Here is an 18,108-nt window from a genome sequence, read left to right as displayed (position 1 = left end):
CCTTTTACGCCGCAGCTCCGCTCGCCGGCGGCAGGCTGGCCCGCACCCGCCCCCCGCACCTGGCGGCGGCCGGGATCCGGCCCCCGCCGGGCGCTCCCGCGGCGCCCGACGGCGGCCAGGCGGCCGCCCGGGCCCGGGGGCGGCGCGGGCGGCGGCCGGCTGCAGCGGGGCCAGCCCGCGGCATTGCCCCGCGGGGGCGGCCCCGGGGGCGGCCCGGGGGGAGCGGGGCGCCGCGGCCGGCCGGCGGCGCCGGGCCGGGACTCGCCCAGTCACCGGGGAGGAGGCGGAGCCGGCGGGGCCGCGGCGGCGGCAGGTGCCCGCGGCGGCGGCGGGATGGTGGCGGCGGGCAGCGCGGGGCCGTAGGGCAGCGGCGCGCCGGGCCGGGAGCGGGGACGCCATGGGCAGGCGCGGCGGCCCCCCGCGCCCTGCCGCGCCTCTGCTGCCGGTGCCGGTGCCGGTGCTGGCGGTGCTGGCGGTGCTGGCGGCCGGGGCGGCGGAGGCGCGGGCCACCTCGCAGAGCCAGCCGCCCGGCGCCTCGGCGATGGGCACCGGCACCCCGCCGAGCCCCAGCGGCACCGCCTTCGAGGAGACGCGGCTCCACGTCTTCACCCTGGACTACCCCCACGTGCAAATCCCCTTCGAGATCACCCTCTGGATCCTGCTGGCCTCCCTCGCCAAGATCGGTGAGCGGGGCCGTCGGGCGACCCTCCCTCCCTCTGCCCTCCGGCGCCGCCCGCCCCCCGGACCCGCCGCGGGCAGCCGGGCTGGGCCGGTGCGCGCCCGGCGGTGGGGGGCGCGGGTGGGGGGGCGGCCGGCGGCTGATGCGCCTTGGCGGGGCGGGATGCCCGGGCGCGCTTTGGCTGCCTGGCAGAAGACGGGGTGTTCTCGGTTAGGCGAGGTGCGGCGGAGAAAAGAGATTACCTCCGGCCCTCTGCAGCAGCGCGTAAACCCCGGGCTACGAGGACTGTGAAACCCAGAGCGCACCCAGCGCGTCACTGACTTCCCCTTGATCGCGCTACTGTCATTTGAGCACTGTCTTCTTTTTCTTAAAATAACGCCGGGTATAATGACAGTTGCAGAACAGAACAACGATCGATGGGAAGCGAATATTTATGAGGGCAGAGTAAGCCTCCTCATTGTACTTTCCCACCATTCACTTATGTCCCGAGAAAGACAAAAAAGACAGCGCTGAATGAGTAAGAAAGGCCACCTCTTCCCTCATGTGGAAAATATTTGTATTGCTTAGTTTCACAGTGTTTTGTGCAGCTTATATAGAATGTTTTGTAATTAGCTTTCTATGTTCCAAGCAGAAGAATGAGTACGGTATTATAATTTAAAGAATGTCAGATAAAGGTGTACTAGGGAGCCATTCAAAAATCAGTAAATCTCTGCAAATGATGAGCTTTGTATCTTCTTAACTAGAAGATAATCTTAATGTAAGGAATAAAGCCGTGGGAACAAAAAAAAATGTTTACTCATACTCCACTTGTTTGATTCAGAAGCCTGATTTTGCACCTCAGATTTCCGTAAAAACTATGATCATACTCATTCTGATAAAATGCTTTGATGAAACTTCAACTTCTGCTTGTGACATTTAAATAGACTGTGTCACATTCTAGTTAGTGATCAGGTCATGAGGATTCTGCAAAAACGAAAATTTGTACTCACCTCCTGCCACGGCTAGCATTGTAGTTGGGGGCCTGATCCTCTACCCAAGCAACTTGCTATGGCTTCATTACTTCCTGCAGAAATATTGTATGTTGCATCCATTAAGGATGCGTGTGTCTTGATGCATGTATCTTAATGCATTAAAGATGAATGCTTAGCCTTGAGTATGTATTTAGGTGTTTGCAGGATCAGGACAGAGTTCAAATACGATACACTCGAGTATATCATGAACTGTAATAGCCAGAAAATACGGAGTTTGGTAAAGAACTTATCTCAGCCAGTTGAGTATTGTAAAATTGCTCTGGCTTCTGAGTTTGGATACAGCAAGAACTCTTGAATAAGCTCAGACTAGTGACAAACTTTCTGTTTTATTGAAGATTACAGGGAAGCCATTTGAAACAGGTAAACACACTCACATGCACAATAATACATAATTTCTGTGGGACTGTACATTCCGACTATCATGATATTTTGCACAGGCATCTAAAAAGTAAAAAAAAAAAAAGGTGACTTGACTACTTTAATTTTCCAAGCTGACTGCAGTACAGTAAACAAGCAAACAACATAGATGAGGAAAAATGCACCTAATTTTTAAATCCCTTCAGTGATACCAAACGAAAGCTAGTGTGGCTAATCTAGGGCATTGCCTCTACTGTTCTAAGCGTGCGTGCGCTGAGCAATGAGTGCCGGATCCAGGAGAGGCCCTAGGTGTGGCAGTGCTCAGCTTCACCACACCTATCTGCAGGCGCCCTGACTCCGGGACTGGAATTAGGAACATCCAGTTCTTGCTCCTGGAGCTCCTTCTGTGCTTCCTTATCCTTACCTGTATCAGGTAAACCTTCCCAGCACAGACTCTCATTGCTCCTAAGTCACATTCCCACAGCGTTAATTTTCCACTTGCTTGTGCTGTCTTTTTTTCTGAAGGTAGCCCAGATGGGCAGTTCTCTACTGCTGCGATACAGAAATGTCGGCTCTGCTGTGTCCTGCTGTAAGAGTGGGCCATGTGTCTCAGTTCAAAGGGATGGAGAGGGCTTTTCCAGCCCGTCTCACTGCCTGTAGCCCCGAGAGCAGCTCTGTGAGAGAGGAGGCTCCCCGGTGCATTCCTCTCCCCAGCGTTTCCTGCCGGGCAGCACAGGCATCTCACCCCTGTCGTGCCAGGCAGCACAAAATCCACCTCGAGACTCACGCACTGCCCAGGAACCTTCGGTGCTTAATCTGGCATCGCAAATTCCTTTCTGGGGCTAGGCGCTGAATGCTTATGCTTGGCAGTGCCGAGTTGCAAACCTTTATGAAGCTAGCCCTAAGGTCTTTTCAGCTGCAAGGAGCTCAGAAGATAGGGTCGCATTTAATAACAGCTCTCACAGTGTGTGAAGGATCCCAAAGAAAACTCTGTTACAGCATCTGCTCATCACCTGACGAGTCTTTTTGAACAAATGTCTTTTCGCAGAAGTGCAGTTTCACTGGAGCTGAAGTGTTCCAGCATTTGCTGATTTTTATAGGGGATTTACCTGAAAGGTTTCTCAGATCCTGGCTGTGATCGTGTCATTGTAGGCTAGGTTTAGAGGGAGCAAGAAAGACGGCATGAGAAAGGAAAATCTGAAGTTGTCAAGCAGAACTTGAACATTTTGGCAAGGTACACTTTCACAAAGATATTAGAAACATGATGCTGTTTATTCCAGCATAGAACAAGGGCACATTGTGAAATGTAAGAACTTGCCTTGAACAGAATTGTGATGTTCTGGTTACCTCTACTTATTTATTACCTTGTGTGGTGATACCATATAGGAGGTATGTTACTCACATGCTGATGGACTCTGTGAGTATATTAGGTGGGACCCAGTGCACCCCAAGTATGCTGCAGTCTCTAGGCAGTGAGACTAGTCTACTTACCTCCAAGTTTTGCTTAATTCTTATGCTGCTGAACCTACAAAATGTTGTCTAACTGATCCAGATTCCCATTACTCCTACATTTAATCACAAATGCACAATTAGAAGTGCTGCTTCTGGGAACTGAGCTGATATCCTTCCAACACTTCTCTCCTGAAAAAAGGTTTAAGCTGTTCAGAGGGCCCTTGGAAAACTCACGTATAATCAGAAGTACACGTCTCGGTGGCATTTCCAGCATCAGAGTGCACTGGATTTCACCCAAGAAGTAGGAAACCAGTACTCTAATGACTTTTAGCTTGAAGAATACTGAACTTGCACTTCAGGCAAGTGTCCTAATGCCCAATGGCCTAAGGGTAAACATCTTCTGTGCTGTTGAAGCTGGGTCACTGCATAGTCAGGAGCCCAAGAACAGGGTCAGAGGAGGAGAAAGTAGCTGTGTTCCTGGGTTCAGCATAGAAGTCTTGAGTACTCATGTACCGCAGGGGATCTGCTCCCAGGGCGCTTCTGACCACATGGCTGTGGATCCGTCAGAGCAGGGGAGATGTCCCTCATCCTTCAGGTCACCTGCACCTGATTCAATGTGCACTGGATCCTAAATCCTAGCTCTCTGCCCTTAAATGGGGACCCACAGCCTGTCCCTAATCACCTTTGAACGCCTTTCATGGAGGCAGGCAGTCTTTTAGGGGTTTTGATGCTGTTCACTTGGATAAAAAGCATAATTAGTGGGAGCTTTTCCATTACCTTTAAGGATGAGGTGGTGTCCCAAAAGCTCTGAGAGGTATGAATTTTCCAAAGAGGGACTTGTAAAGAAGAAAAGATTTTTATTTTATATTCACAATAGACATTTCATTGCCATTGCATTACAACCGGTTGGGATGTTTTTGTTTTCATTAAAAGCTGCATTTACAAAAATTCCTTCCTCTTCCATTTTTACTGAGAAAATGATTTAGGATACTTTTGAAGGGCTTTTAAAAACTTTTCTTTTAGCAAAACCTACTTACTCAGGGGAAACTTCAATCACTGTATCGGAAATTTTGGCATCCTGCCACCACAGAAACTAAGACAAACCATAAAATGTTTATGTGGCAGTGGCTGAAAGGTGAAGAGTCAAGCCTCCAACCACAAGTTCTTGTGTTTCCAGGGTCATTACCTGTTCTGCCAATATAGGATATTGGTGATTCCGGTTTCAAGTAATGACAGTGAATTTGGCAGTCCTTCTAACAAGCCACATACACTGTGTTTCTAAATACTAAAAAGCAATCTGTATTCATCCAGAAAGAAAAAAAAATGCAGCTTGAGCTGCTTACTTTTAAAAATAGCTTTAATAGTTATAGAATACATAAGTAAAAAATTGGTAGATGAAAACAACTCTCCCCTTAGTCCTTCTTAATCAGTTTTTTTTTCCTCATTATGAACTCAGCCTTTCTTTTAACTGGAAAAAATCTGTGACGAAAAGAGAATTAACAAAATAGGTGCCACAGGGTACAGAAATTGGGAAACTGGATGTGAACTATACTAAGTTTGCACTAGTTTAACTGTTTCGACTACAGGTCTGATTTTTACTGAAATAGTTTTACTGAAATAGACGCCCGTTATTACCACACCCAGTGTTTCTGAGCAGCTCTCATTTAAAATAATTTAAATGCTTTTTAGTTAGGCAGGAATTGTGGGATCTTGTGGGTGTGGATAGTTTTCTATATAATTATGTGGGCCAAATATAGATAAGGAGGAGCCTGGAAAAGATTGGCATCACCAGGACCTGGAATGTGACCTTGGTGCCTAAGGTTGATCATACCATTAGATTGGGCAGAGTAAGTTCCTTCAAAACTTTTCCCATTCATTACCAAAATCATCCTTAAAACAGTCAACTTCTAAAAGTAATGGGAATCTTTAAATCAAAACTGCATGTCTTGGAGAGTTTCAGTAGGCTAAGGAACATTGAACCATTAATTCCTTATTGAGAAAATTTTTTATTCATTTTTTCAGTACTTTGCACAGGTTTTTACAACAGACTCCTGACACTACCACAATTCATATAATACAGAAGAACCAGCGTAATAATACAGGCTAAAACTTACTGTCACTTTATGGAAAATATGATGGTTATCGTGAAATTAATGTGGAGGCTTCGCTAAAGTTAAAAGAATAATGTGTCTGTAAATGCTTCCTCATGGTGACTGGGGAAGTGACCATGGGTGACTGGGTGCAGGTCACATGTGCTAGTTCCCCTCCCTAGCTTTGAGACTCTAAAAAACATCTAAAAATGAAATTAATGTACTCCTTAAACTCCTTTGTGAAGCTGTACCTGGACAAAGGGGTGGTTAGTGTGATCTTCTTCTCTATCTAGATGTAATTTGCCCTAGAAAAGTGTTTAGATTGTGTTTCTGGAGGATTCCACTTTACAAAAACTCCACACTTTCACAGACAGAACCCTTGCACACAGTTGCTTCAGCCAGCCTAGCTATTAACTGGAACGTCTCGCTATTAAATTGACTCTCCACCAAATTAACTGGATTAAGTACCCTAGCTGACAAATTTGCCTGTTGTGGTGGTCCAGTTCAGTCTTTGCAATGAAAATGAAATTGCCATGCAATTGCTGTTTGTTTACTGCAGAAACTAAGATAACAGAACCCAGAATAATCTTTTGGATTCTGTACAAATAACCACGTCACTTTCTTGTGTTTGAATTTCCTTTGAAGGCTTTCATCTCTATCACAAGTTGCCCTCAATAGTACCTGAAAGCTGCCTCCTTATTCTGGTTGGATTGCTTCTTGGTGGGATTATTTTTGGAGCAGAGGAGAAGTCCCCACCTGTAATGAACAGTGATGTTTTTTTCTTGTATCTTTTGCCACCCATTGTACTCGATGCTGGATATTTTATGCCAACTCGTCTTTTCTTCGAGAACTTTGGTACCATATTCTGGTATGCCGTGGTGGGCACGCTCTGGAATGCCATTGGCATTGGAATTTCACTTTATGGAATTTGCCAGATCAGTGCGTTTGGTTTGACTGATATCACATTGCTGCAGAATTTGCTCTTTGGCAGCCTCATTTCAGCTGTGGATCCTGTGGCGGTGTTAGCTGTTTTTGAAAATATTCATGTCAATGAGCAGCTTTACATCCTGGTGTTTGGAGAGTCTTTGCTGAATGATGCTATAACTGTGGTAAGTTGATAAATGACATATTTGATAAATGATTAGTTGATAAAAATGATAAATTATTGTTTGCATGCCACTCGTCTCTTTGTATCTGGTTATTAGAATTTGCTAAAAGATGGAAGTCAACAAGTGCTAATGCGTTTATGTAACTCTCTAAACTTTAGATTTAGAAACTACGGTAGTCTTGCTACACCAGAGTAATGTGTAATGATAGCATATTTGCTCTAGGTATTTTACTACCTGATCTCTTTCGTTTCTGCATCTTTGAATTTTTTTACTTCTGTAATCTGAAACTGGAGGTGCTCATCTTCAGAAATGTTGTTGGACGGGAGAGGGAAAAGCACCAGTGTGGGGTGTCCCAGCATGTTCACAGAGAGAATGGGCAAATCATTGTGCTACCACAGGCACAGGACCCAGTTGATGCTGGCCTTTTGCATGTGCCTGTCCAGCTGGAACTGCACCGAGACCACCAATAAATTTCTCCCAGGCTACAGATGAGATAGGACAGCCATCTGGAGGCAGTAATTTCTAATCATTAACTAGCTGAACTGGGTTTGTGGTGCAGGCCTGAGGACAGCAATCTGCAAATTCCATTAATACCCCCAGTGCCCCTTGTTTGTACCTGATGACACCATGTCTGGGACATTACTCTCATTTATCCATGCCTTAACTGAAATCCTGCCCATGCCAACTATGTCCTGGCATGCTTTCTGTTTTGTGAGCCATGAAGGTCCACTTTTTCATATGCCAGAAGGATCAGAAAGATTCATGAATTGGGTCCGCACCTTCCCTGTTTCTGTCACTGGCTTCTTATTGCTGTCCCATTCTATGCAGAATTGTCCTTTGTTTTTTCCCTTTTCTAGGACTTTGCCTTGCCTGCTTAACACATGTATATCTCATAATTTAATTTGAGCCTTGGTACTCATAATTTCTTGTGTGTCCGTGGGAGTACTGGTTTTTTTTCCACTTCGCTTCATGCTTTACCTGAATCTGTTGCTGTCCAGCCAGCTGAATTGCATCCTCTCTTCTGCGCTTGCCTTAAAGCCTAGCTTTCTCATTAGCTTACAGCTGAAACTGCCTGCCATTACTAAACTGTTACTTAAGCCAGTCCTGAAAATAAGTGTAAATACTGAGTTTCAAAAGGCTTAGCAGTTCAGCCATGGCTGTGTCTGTCTCTATTCACTCTTAAAGGCCACTCATCCAGTGGAATTCTTTTCATGCAAGTTCTTCTGAGGGAAAAAGGTCTGCTTTTATGTTAATGTAAAGTTTTTGTTTTGGTGGATTTTTCCAACCAAAATCACTTTTTCCAATCACAAAATCAATCACCTTTCCACTGGAGCAACGGTTAATTCAGCAAGATTTGCTAGGAAAACACTGCATCCTGATGATGGAAGTATTCGTGCATGCTATTGCCCAATGGCAGATTACTCCAAAACACCATTTTTCTTGGTGCTGGCCGGGCAATTTAATAACTGTGATGCATGGCTTCCTGTAGGCGTCATTATTGCCTTATTTGGAGGTAGTCCTTTCTCATGGCATGCCTGCCCAGATGCCCTAACACAGGGGGAGATACTCTGGGGATTCTGTAGGGCCAGCCCAGCATATGCCCTGGCCAGACATATATTCATGAGGGAGTGAAAGGAATTCAGAGTACGTTTGGTCTTACTTCCCAGCTATCGCTTGGCAGGAGATCAAGTACTTTCCACATGCTAAGCATTGGTCTGCTAATGGTTCCTTGTTATGATTTTGCACACCTGAAATCATGTGATTCTACTTAAAATGTGACCCAGGCCACCACACAGATCCCCTGTGGGGTGCCCTTAGAGGACCTCGCCTCCCTTGCCCATAGCGGTGCTGCTGGACCAGTCCTCACTGTGGTGCTGCCGGAGTTACACAGCTAGAAGACACTCAAAGAACACGGTGTTTTGTAAATACTCTCTCTTCCTCTGCCCTTGTAGTGTTACCGGGAGAGCTGATAAAACCAGCTAGCAGGCAGGGCTCAACCCCTTCCAGCTTTCGTCTGCTGGAGCCCTTGAGTCCCACCTACCCTGGCAGGTGCCTCTGGTGGGATGCAGGGATGAAGCAGGAGGGGAGCTGAAGGCAGGCTGGCCATCCGCAGAAGCTGCCTAATTCCTATGGCCACTGCAGTATCAAAAAACCCAGGGGCTACACAGATGGGCAGTGCAGAACGGCGTGGCTTTAGTAAACATGCTTTCTAAATACTTTAAGCCCTTCTTCCTGCTATGCCACTTGCACTGCCTGGCTGCTCCTAATAAAAGCTTTTACTAGGATAGCAATGTCATTATGCTTTCCCTTTTCAGAAAATGTGCTACCACACCGTTTTAGATATAAAGCAAGGTGTACTTTCTCAGGAATCTCAGCTCTGCTGCGTTTCTCAGATGGTCTTTCATGTCCAATAGTTTTTGCGATATGCCCATGCATTTGGATGATCCTTTTCCCCCACTGGTGGAATTTTGGAGCTTGAATTTGGCTGAGGACAATGTTTGCCAGTTGACTTCTTGTTCAGAGTTGGTCCTTTACTGAAAGACTGCATCAGTGATAACTAGCACAGTGATATTAAATTGCAAGATCACAGTTGGAAGTTGAGTGTTAGCAGTTCAAATTCCAATTCTGGGCTTAAAATCACAAAGAAGGAGCCAGTGACATTACAATAATATTATTCCCATGTTAGAAAACATTACAGCAGTGCTCTGTATTCCACCTCTACTGAAAACATTATTTTAGAGTGCTTTAAAGTAATTTCAGAATTAAAAACTAATAACTGAGAACTGATGAAAATAAGCAATTAGTGTCTAGGAAGAGCAGAGATACTCTGAGACAAGATTAAAAAGTGATTGGTGACTGTTATTCCTTGGTGTAGCCTTCAGCGAGTTCAGCTGAAGGATATTGAGTAAATGCAAATCTTGAACTTGAAAAAAAGCCCTGTTCTCATACCAAACACATTACAAAATGTGACCAGAGTTGATGTTGTTTAACTTGCCTGAAAGCTTAGAGAGAGCTGTAAAACTGAACTGCTGTAGAGTAAAAGGGGAGTGAACCTGATTTTGATCTCATTTACAGCAGTGTAAATAAAGAACAATAGGAACAAGATTAAAATCATGTTCATGACATTCCATAGTCCTAGCTGCTGCTTCTACCACGGCGGTCTGGTTTTGATCCGAGGTACAAAGGAGAACATTGCTTTTCTTCTTCCAAATAACTTACGGCAATAGACCTGAGATTTATGGGGATGTCTGTATGTGGAAGCAATGGGCTTCATTCTGTTTGCAGGGTGAATATGTTGCTGTGAGGATGAGGTGATGTTATGGAAAGGCTATTGCTTAAGTAGATCAAAAATTATATGCTTCTTTACAAGCAGCTCTCACTGGCCTTACTTTGGAGACTTGCCTTGTATATAGTTATTTTTTAGAATATAAAAAAGGCTATTTAAAGCTCCAGTTAAAGAAAATAATCATCTTCCCTAGCACACACCAAGGGAGTATTGTGCCAGGTCAAATTCTGTAGGTGTCTTGAAGAATAATACAACTCTGGGGTAGTCCCAAGTCTCAACAAGTGATTCAGGGAAAATCCTCTCCTTGCGAACAACACAAACCGACTGTATTTTTTGTTCAGTCTGTGATTCATGGAGACTCCTGGGAGTCTGTGGACTGGGAGGTCCTTGTAAAGTGACCAACAAAGGCACATCTATTGTCAATAGGCTTAATTCTGATATACTTCTCTTCATGCAAATCCATAAGGTCTGCAAATCAAAACAGGTTGAAAACCAGTGGAGCCTATGACATTACTTTCCTGTCCTGCACAGGACATAGTAACAAGGAACAGGACAAAAAAGATGGGAATCTGCCTCAGAGTAACAAGATGAAAGGGTTTGTCCAGGTGAAAGAGGATGCTTCTCCCAGGTGGACTCATCCCGAGGGCATAATTCTTATCAAATAAATAGTTCATGCTCCTGCTCTTGCTCTGTTTGTCACTTTGTAATGAAAATTGGAAATTACTGGTGACCATGCTAGGTTTGATTTAACCTTCTTTTTTCATGCTTGCTCTGGAATATATTTTTTCTTTTCTTCTCTTTTTTGGTTCTTTCCTTTTACTTAGCCCCAAGGACCCATAATAGGCCATGTCTTTGCATTAGTCTGTAGTGAGAACTTTTATCTTTGTAAGAGCTATCAGATGTTGGCCAAGAAGAGCTGTACAACTTACTTTCTGTCATGTGAGGGAGAACAAGACTGCGAACATGACAAATCCCTCCCAGTCGCTATTCAAACACCTACGTTGTTGGCACAATGCAAGTACTGATGAAGCATTGTTCTCTCAAATAGCATTTCTGATAGAGAAACCTGTTTGGTTTACTAAGAAGTCCAGAAAGAAAGCAGAGGTTTAACTCCTGCAAACTGTCCAAGATGACTAGTTGGGTGTTTGTTATGACCAAGGTGGCTTAGCCTGTGAACCCATTTTCCACTTCTGGCTTAGGTCCTTTTTGTGATGAGTAGGTGTCTATGACCAAGCTTAGATCTGTACAAGGGGACTATGTAGTCATCACAGTATCCCATGGTTGGGAGCATATATGCAGCACCAGGCAATGCTTAAATCTCCCAAGTAGTCTGCAAATGAGGAGACCCTTTAAGGTTTCTTTAAGAGTAACTAATTCCATTGTTGTCTGTTTTGTAGTAACTAAAATGCTGGATATTAGAGAAATGTGAAGTTTACATCGTTCTCTCTGCTGTGTAAAACAAAAAGGCACTCTGGCTAAGAAAATGTGATAATCCCACTGACCCAGTTTGTTTTGGAGGATGGTTATAACCTCTTTGAAAATTAAACTGAGCAAATACATGGTAACAGGTCTTTTAATAGGAATTAAATCCAAATCTCTAGAAATTATCTGAAGTTTGAGATGTCTTTAAACCATTGGATTCTTAATGGTTAATATATCAGAGAAAGAGCACTCCATGGATGCCATGTTTCTTGTACTCCTTGGGGTGGTCACTGTCCATCCTCTCTCCCTCCTCACCCCGTGCTGGGTGGATCTATGGTCTAATTCAGTACTGCAGCTCTCCGTGTCTTATGTAGATCAAACACATTTGAAAATAACCTGATTTTTCACTGATTATGAAACTGTATTTTTTCCTTCTCCTTTTTTATTTCTTTGATTCTGGGGAAAATCTGAAATGGCCATTTGTGGAAAAATTAGCAGCTTTGCAAATAAATGAATTTAAAGAAAGATCAGATAGATCTATGCTCCTGGCCTGCAGAATGGCATGGGTTAAGAAACCTGTCCCATTTGCAAAAATGGGAATAATGGTATTTACCCTTCTTTGTATATCTCCCTGATATTTATGGTTGACAAGTAATATGCCAGAGGTAAACAACAGCATCTCTCAAAAGTGAGTTCGAGGTAGATAGAGAAATTCAAAGTTCAACATTGAAGCAGAGGAACATAATGACATGAAGGGAAATTAAGAAGAGTTCAGAAACATAATGTGCTTTCTTTTTCTCATAGGTCCTGTACAATTTGTTCAAGTCTTTCTGCCAGATGCGCACAATTAAGGTTATTGACATATTCGCTGGGATTGCTAACTTCTTTATAGTGGGGATCGGTGGAGTATTGATTGGAATCCTTTTGGGATTTGTAGCAGCCTTTACCACCCGTTTCACCCATAAAATCCGAGTGATTGAGCCACTCTTTGTCTTCCTGTACAGTTACTTGTCATACATAACAGCTGAAATGTTTCATCTCTCGGGCATCATGGCGTAAGTACCCCAAACTTCAGTAATAATAGCACCCAAGTAAGAATGCCGAAGGAAATTGCAGAGAGGACCAGATTTTGCAAACTTTGCCATATGGCATCGTTCTACCACGCATGGCAGCGATGCTGGCTTGAGGATTTCCGGCCTCTCCCCTCCTGCTTCCTTCCATCCCATTCTCTCAGCTTGCCACCACACCAGCTGTGTCACTAAAACTGTTCATGGCATCACACCATAAACCATATCTTTGAAATGTTCCAAGTTAAAAATAATCCCTTGTATTTTCGGTGGGGTTATTTTTAACCAAGATCGGTTTGGTGACCTGTGTCCTCATGTGACCCTACAACAAGGGCATGGCTGAGGGGTGTCCCACAGTGATGTGAGGGCAGCGGTGACCGGGAGGGAGTGGTAGCTGGGAACTTCATGAACTGGCTCCACTTCCAATGCCAGTCTATTGTGAAACTACGTGTTCACTTTGTCATGTGAGCAGCCACTAAGTACCATTCAATGAAGACAATGTATATATATCATTAAGGCAAACTCCTGTTGGATTACGAGCACAGTAAGGATTGGGTGAATGTAAAATTTGCAGAATCTAGTCCTATGGTGATATAACCCTTTAGTTTAGTATCTTGATACGTGTGCCTGTGTGTTATAATGCTTATATTATGTATAAAATAATATTATTCTTCCCACTTCCAACAGATAAAAATATTTTCACTCCTGGTTTTTCACTCCTGGGCTTCAGTAAAGAGAGCATAGCCTCTCGCTTGATGCTGTTTATACTGTAACAACCTCAACTTTAGAAAGAGACTTTATGGCATTTGGTATACTTAAATGGTTTGCTCTGGTTCCAAGTAATATTTTTAAAGGCCAACCTTCTTTGATGACTTTGTATTGTTCTAGTGGCAAATATGAGTCATTCAGGCATTAGGAGCATAGCTGTTTATGAAAGCTCAGATGTTACTTCTGAGTATCACTAATACTTGCTAATACCTCATCTGATTATTATCTTTTAGGAAAGTAAAGATAGGTTTGGTATCATACTCATGCCAGTATAAGGTTTTCTGGGGCTGGGAAGCAATTTACATGGAAACTTGCAACTGATGATTTCAGTAGTATAAAACTAGAAATGTGCCATGAAACAGGAGGGGTTAGTACTTTAATATAAGTAAAGAGCTAAAGATTGCATGGGTTTCTTTCTCTGATATGAGCCTAAATAAAGTAACATATGCATCCACTTTGACCGAGTTCATAAATGTGCCATCTCTTTCCCTAGCGTCTATTCATAGCATTTGTGTGGTTTCTAGTTTCCTCCACTTCTTAAGTCAAATGTCCTTGACATCCTATGATCAAATATTTAAAGGGCTTCTAAACCAAAAACGTGTGGCTAAACTGTACATGGAAAAAATTGTAACAGTATGCATGAAAATACTGATTTGGACATGCTGCATCGAGGATGCAATGGGAGGGGCACGGCGGGTCTGCTAGTGGGTCAGTGGACCCACCACATGCCAGTGCCTGCAACCAGCACACCAGTGCTTTGCACGGCACTAATAGCCTGTTGCTCTCCTTTTGCCCCTGAGCAGGTGCAAAAGAGTAGAGGAAACGCAAAGTATTTTTTCCCTCCCACAGCGCACCAGAAAATAAGTGATCTTTAAAATGCCCTGTCTGTGTTTTGATGCTAAAGGTATTTTGTAACAGCTGAGGGAGCTGGGTACATCAGTACCACCCAGGGGGAGCAGGAGGGGCTCTCTGCAGCCCTGTGGTGTCTCAGCTGTCATGAGACATAAAGCGTGCCCCCTCCCAGCAGTGCTGCTGAGGGCCTTGGAGCTCCTGTAATCTCCACATCCCCTTGGAGTAAATCTACCCCTTTCTTTTCACATTTTGTTAGGCTTTGAACTGCAGACAGTATTTTGCTCTGCGTCACGGTGCAACATGCATTGGTATTGAGTTCCCTGTCATTTTCTGCAGCGAATGACTCATGGCGTGAGTGCCTGGGTCTGACTTCAAAGTCAGCCCTCCTTTGGGCATGGAGTTGGACCAAATGACCTTGGAGTGTCCCTTACAACCTGGGTTGTTTTTTCATTATGTGATTCTGTGGCCATTTATAGTTCAGCCTATAGGGGATAATTGCCTGACCCCCATTTTTCACCCATATCCATGTGAGTCTGTTACACTGTTGATTCCCACTTCCTTCATAACCAGGTTCGTAAAGATACTCAGTAAGACCTTGTGGTTACATGCTGTACCACACTTTTGGTGGAGGACATGAGCAAGAACATACAGCGTTATCACATAAATATATACACAGAGTGCCTCATTTCTGTGCAAGTGGGAATTCACTGGCAGAGGAATAGAGGGGAATGAAAGGTGCTTGTCCCTCTTCTGAAAAGTCTGTGTACTTGTTCTGGGGACAAACAATTCTTGAAGCATCCGTGTATAACCCCTGCACTGGGTTACCTGGCTGAAATAGTGAAGGGGCTGAACCATGTCCCTGTGAGCTGCAGTGAGAAAGTTCTCTCCAGAAGGAGAGGAAAGAGCTTCTACTGTAATTAGAGCCGGGCTTGAATCAGGAGCACGGCTGTAAAACGTACAGATGTGAATCTGAACTTTATTTGCTTGCTTCCATTTCTAATTATAATGCTGCATTTTCTGCTTACTAATTTCTCATAAAGGCTGTGAAACAGCAACACTATTAATATATGGGGTTTTTTTTTGCAACAGTGAGTTAGGAGGCCGAAAGGGACAAACGTTGAAACTACTGTAAATTTAGTAGGTCAAGGAAACTTGAGGATTGAACTCAGTGGCCTAGTTTATTGCCGTCATGACAGAAACTGTACTGTTTGTACAGGAGGACTTTTATTCTTCAGAAGCACAGAAGGTTGCAGGTTAATTGCAATTAACTGTTTTTTCCCTCCCCTTCTTGACCAAGGCAACTACCTCAGGTCACAGAAGTGGAAGCCAGAATTAATATGTGTGGATAAGAAATGTAAAATAAAACACACTTAAGCTTTTGCTTAGATTATGATGACAGTAAAAATTTAGTTTGGGAAGAATGTATTATAATAATGTAGATAAAAACTTGCATATTTAAATAAATTGATTTTATATTAAATTCTAACACTATGTTGCCATATCATTTTCAAATTAAAGAGACTTCAACAGTTTTTTTTTCTAATGTAGGTAAGTACTCTGAAGAGATACCAGATTCATAAAGTGAGCAGTGATTACCTGTGGAATATTACTTACCTGAAGAGTAACAAATAATGTACAGCGCTATTTGTTATACTGGTGAACCAACTCATTGATTAGTTGACACTAATTGAGTGAATGCAAAATGTGACTGAAAATAATGTTATATATATATGAGTGTCGTCCCTTTAAATTCTTGTGGTTAAGCATGGTAGCTGTTTTAAGTTACAGTTTGCAAAGACCCTGATTAATCTGGTGACATCTATTTACAGTGTCTCCATTACCTCAGGATCCAAAAACAGTGTCCAGAGCATGCTTCCCCACTCCCCAAGCTGCAGGGCTTTCGTAAATGACTGTAATCATGAAAACTATTTATTTTAAGACGGTAATAAATAGTACTGAGTGTTTTATTGTGTCTTTGATACAGACCTGATAGCCCTAATGCTTTGGGCAGTAAGCTGCAGCTTTGAGACTCTGAAATGACCACGGGTCTGGAAATGGCTGTTTTGCAGCCTGCCCACTGCGTTCTTGCTATATTGCATTTGCTGCCTCTGCACTTGCCAGCTCCGCTGTGTGTGCAATCGGCTGGAAGTAGCTGGGATGTGTCGGACTTGTTACACTTGTACAGATAAGCTGTGCACGCACAGGAGAGCTGTCACGACCCGTGACATAACCTGAGATATTTGTAGGTCTGTCAGTGCAGCCTTCTTCACACATACTTTTGAGGTTGGTCACCAGGGCTATGGTGAAACTGAAGAACCTGGGAATGTTTGACAGCTTCCGGGCTTGGGTGTCTGTCCTGGCCAAGTCATCACTCCTTGTCAGGACAAAATCCATGCATGGCCCAGGTCCTCTCCCACTTTCTTCCCGAGATATGGAGGCACATATGCTTATGGGATCTGTGGTGGGATCTATGACAAGTCCCCGATCTGGGCAACTGTAAGATCAGCACAAGGAGGAGAGCTGTGAAGAGCATCGGCAGTCTGTCAGTATTGGCAAAAATGCAGGACCTCTGTTGTCCCAACCACACGCTCAAACTAGAAACATTACCTAAATGACTGAGTGTTGCAGGGAGGAAGCTTGCATGCTTATGAAATCTGCATGGTTTCTTCCACGGTGGATCCCACATAACCATGATGAACTCTGCTTCCCAGACAGTATGCTACTCTTGGGCCACAGAGGATCCTTCTGTTCAAGAATGGTGAAGTCAGCTGACAATGAGGAGCGAGCTGACCATTATGTCAGTACTAAATGCAGATGGGGGTCTGGGATAGTTTTAGTCAAGCTTTCCTTCTTCTTAGTCTTGGAGTTTGCTTAGGGTTGGAGCTAGTTTTTGCATGGCAATGGCCATTTTATTTTGTGCTGACTAGATCTGTCTCTCTACCACCACGTGTAGGTGGATGAAAATGCAGGGTCAATGCATTAGGTTAGGTTAGGTGCACTGTTCTGCTGGCAAACCCTCTCCACCTGTATTTGTAAGCCACTACCTGCCCCATCGGACAGCATCTGTCCCCACATCAGACCCTCTTCCCTGTGTTATATTCACCCTGATGTGCCTGCAGGGGCCTTGCCGCTTGACAGAGGTCAACGAAATACACTGTGTCCTCTCCCAGTGTCCATGTGTCCTCCTGGATTTGTCCCTCAGAAGTAATGCTGCCCAGTCACTTTGGGGACGTGGATGTGTTGATGGGGTCAGAGATCTACAACTATGTTTCAGATCTTGGCCATTGTCCTCCAAAGCAGGCCATGCTGGCTCCACATAAGAGAAGGAAACTTCTGGACAAAACTAATTAATTAGGAGAAACACGTTCAGAGTCTGCCAGTGACTACAGCCTGAGCTGCTGCTGTGGACACCCTCTTGCAAAATGCTAAGGAAGTTTACTATGCGAAGGTCCTTTTGAAGTTACTGCTGCTTCTGTGATTCCTCTTTCTGCTTTGCAAATTTTTTTTAATCCCTTCTTTTAGAAGAAAGGACCTAGACCTGTGTTCATAATGTCAGTGAGCTTTTTCTGAGCTCTCCCTCAGTTTGCGTTTCCATTTACACTCACATTCAGGGACTTTTGAGTTGTTCAGAGGTGGGGCTCTTGGCTTGGAGGCAGGACATGCTCAGCAGAAGACTTTCTGCAGTGGGATCTCCATGAGATGTGGGAGAGTGTCCTTCAGCTTTTTCCATAGATAAGCTGGCAAACCTACCATCCTCCTCCATGAGAGAGAGAAGTGCGGAGGTTTCAGTAGGAAGAAACATCCCCCATGTTGGCAAATAATTATAAACTGAAAACCTGGTGGAACTGGGATAAATAACCGTAGGACGAGTCCTCATGGGCTGTATTCAAAAAGACAACATAAATACACATCCCTCTCTTTGTTTAGGTTTAGTGTACATGGTTTGACTGAGAACCCATACATGGGTATGTATAATGTTTTTAACTGGGAAGTCA

The 18,108-nt window shown here is 44.2% G+C and overlaps 1 protein-coding gene across 1 annotated transcript in view; it reads left to right on the top strand.

Annotated features, from left to right (window-relative positions):
* Positions 1-397: 397 nt before the first annotated feature.
* SLC9A2 (solute carrier family 9 member A2) overlaps positions 398-18,108 on the top strand; it is a 32,059-nt gene continuing 14,348 nt past the window's right edge. Inside the window, exons 1-3 of the mRNA XM_059821098.1 lie at positions 398-683; positions 6,255-6,718; positions 12,231-12,481. Of these exons, the coding sequence (XP_059677081.1) occupies positions 398-683; positions 6,255-6,718; positions 12,231-12,481 (1,001 nt within the window). The remainder of the gene's footprint in view (positions 684-6,254; positions 6,719-12,230; positions 12,482-18,108) is intronic.

Source organism: Gavia stellata, chromosome 1 (assembly GCF_030936135.1).
Source record: "Gavia stellata isolate bGavSte3 chromosome 1, bGavSte3.hap2, whole genome shotgun sequence".
In the NCBI taxonomy this organism is placed as follows: Eukaryota; Metazoa; Chordata; class Aves; order Gaviiformes; family Gaviidae; genus Gavia; species Gavia stellata.
This window is presented reverse-complemented; position numbering and strand designations above follow the sequence as displayed.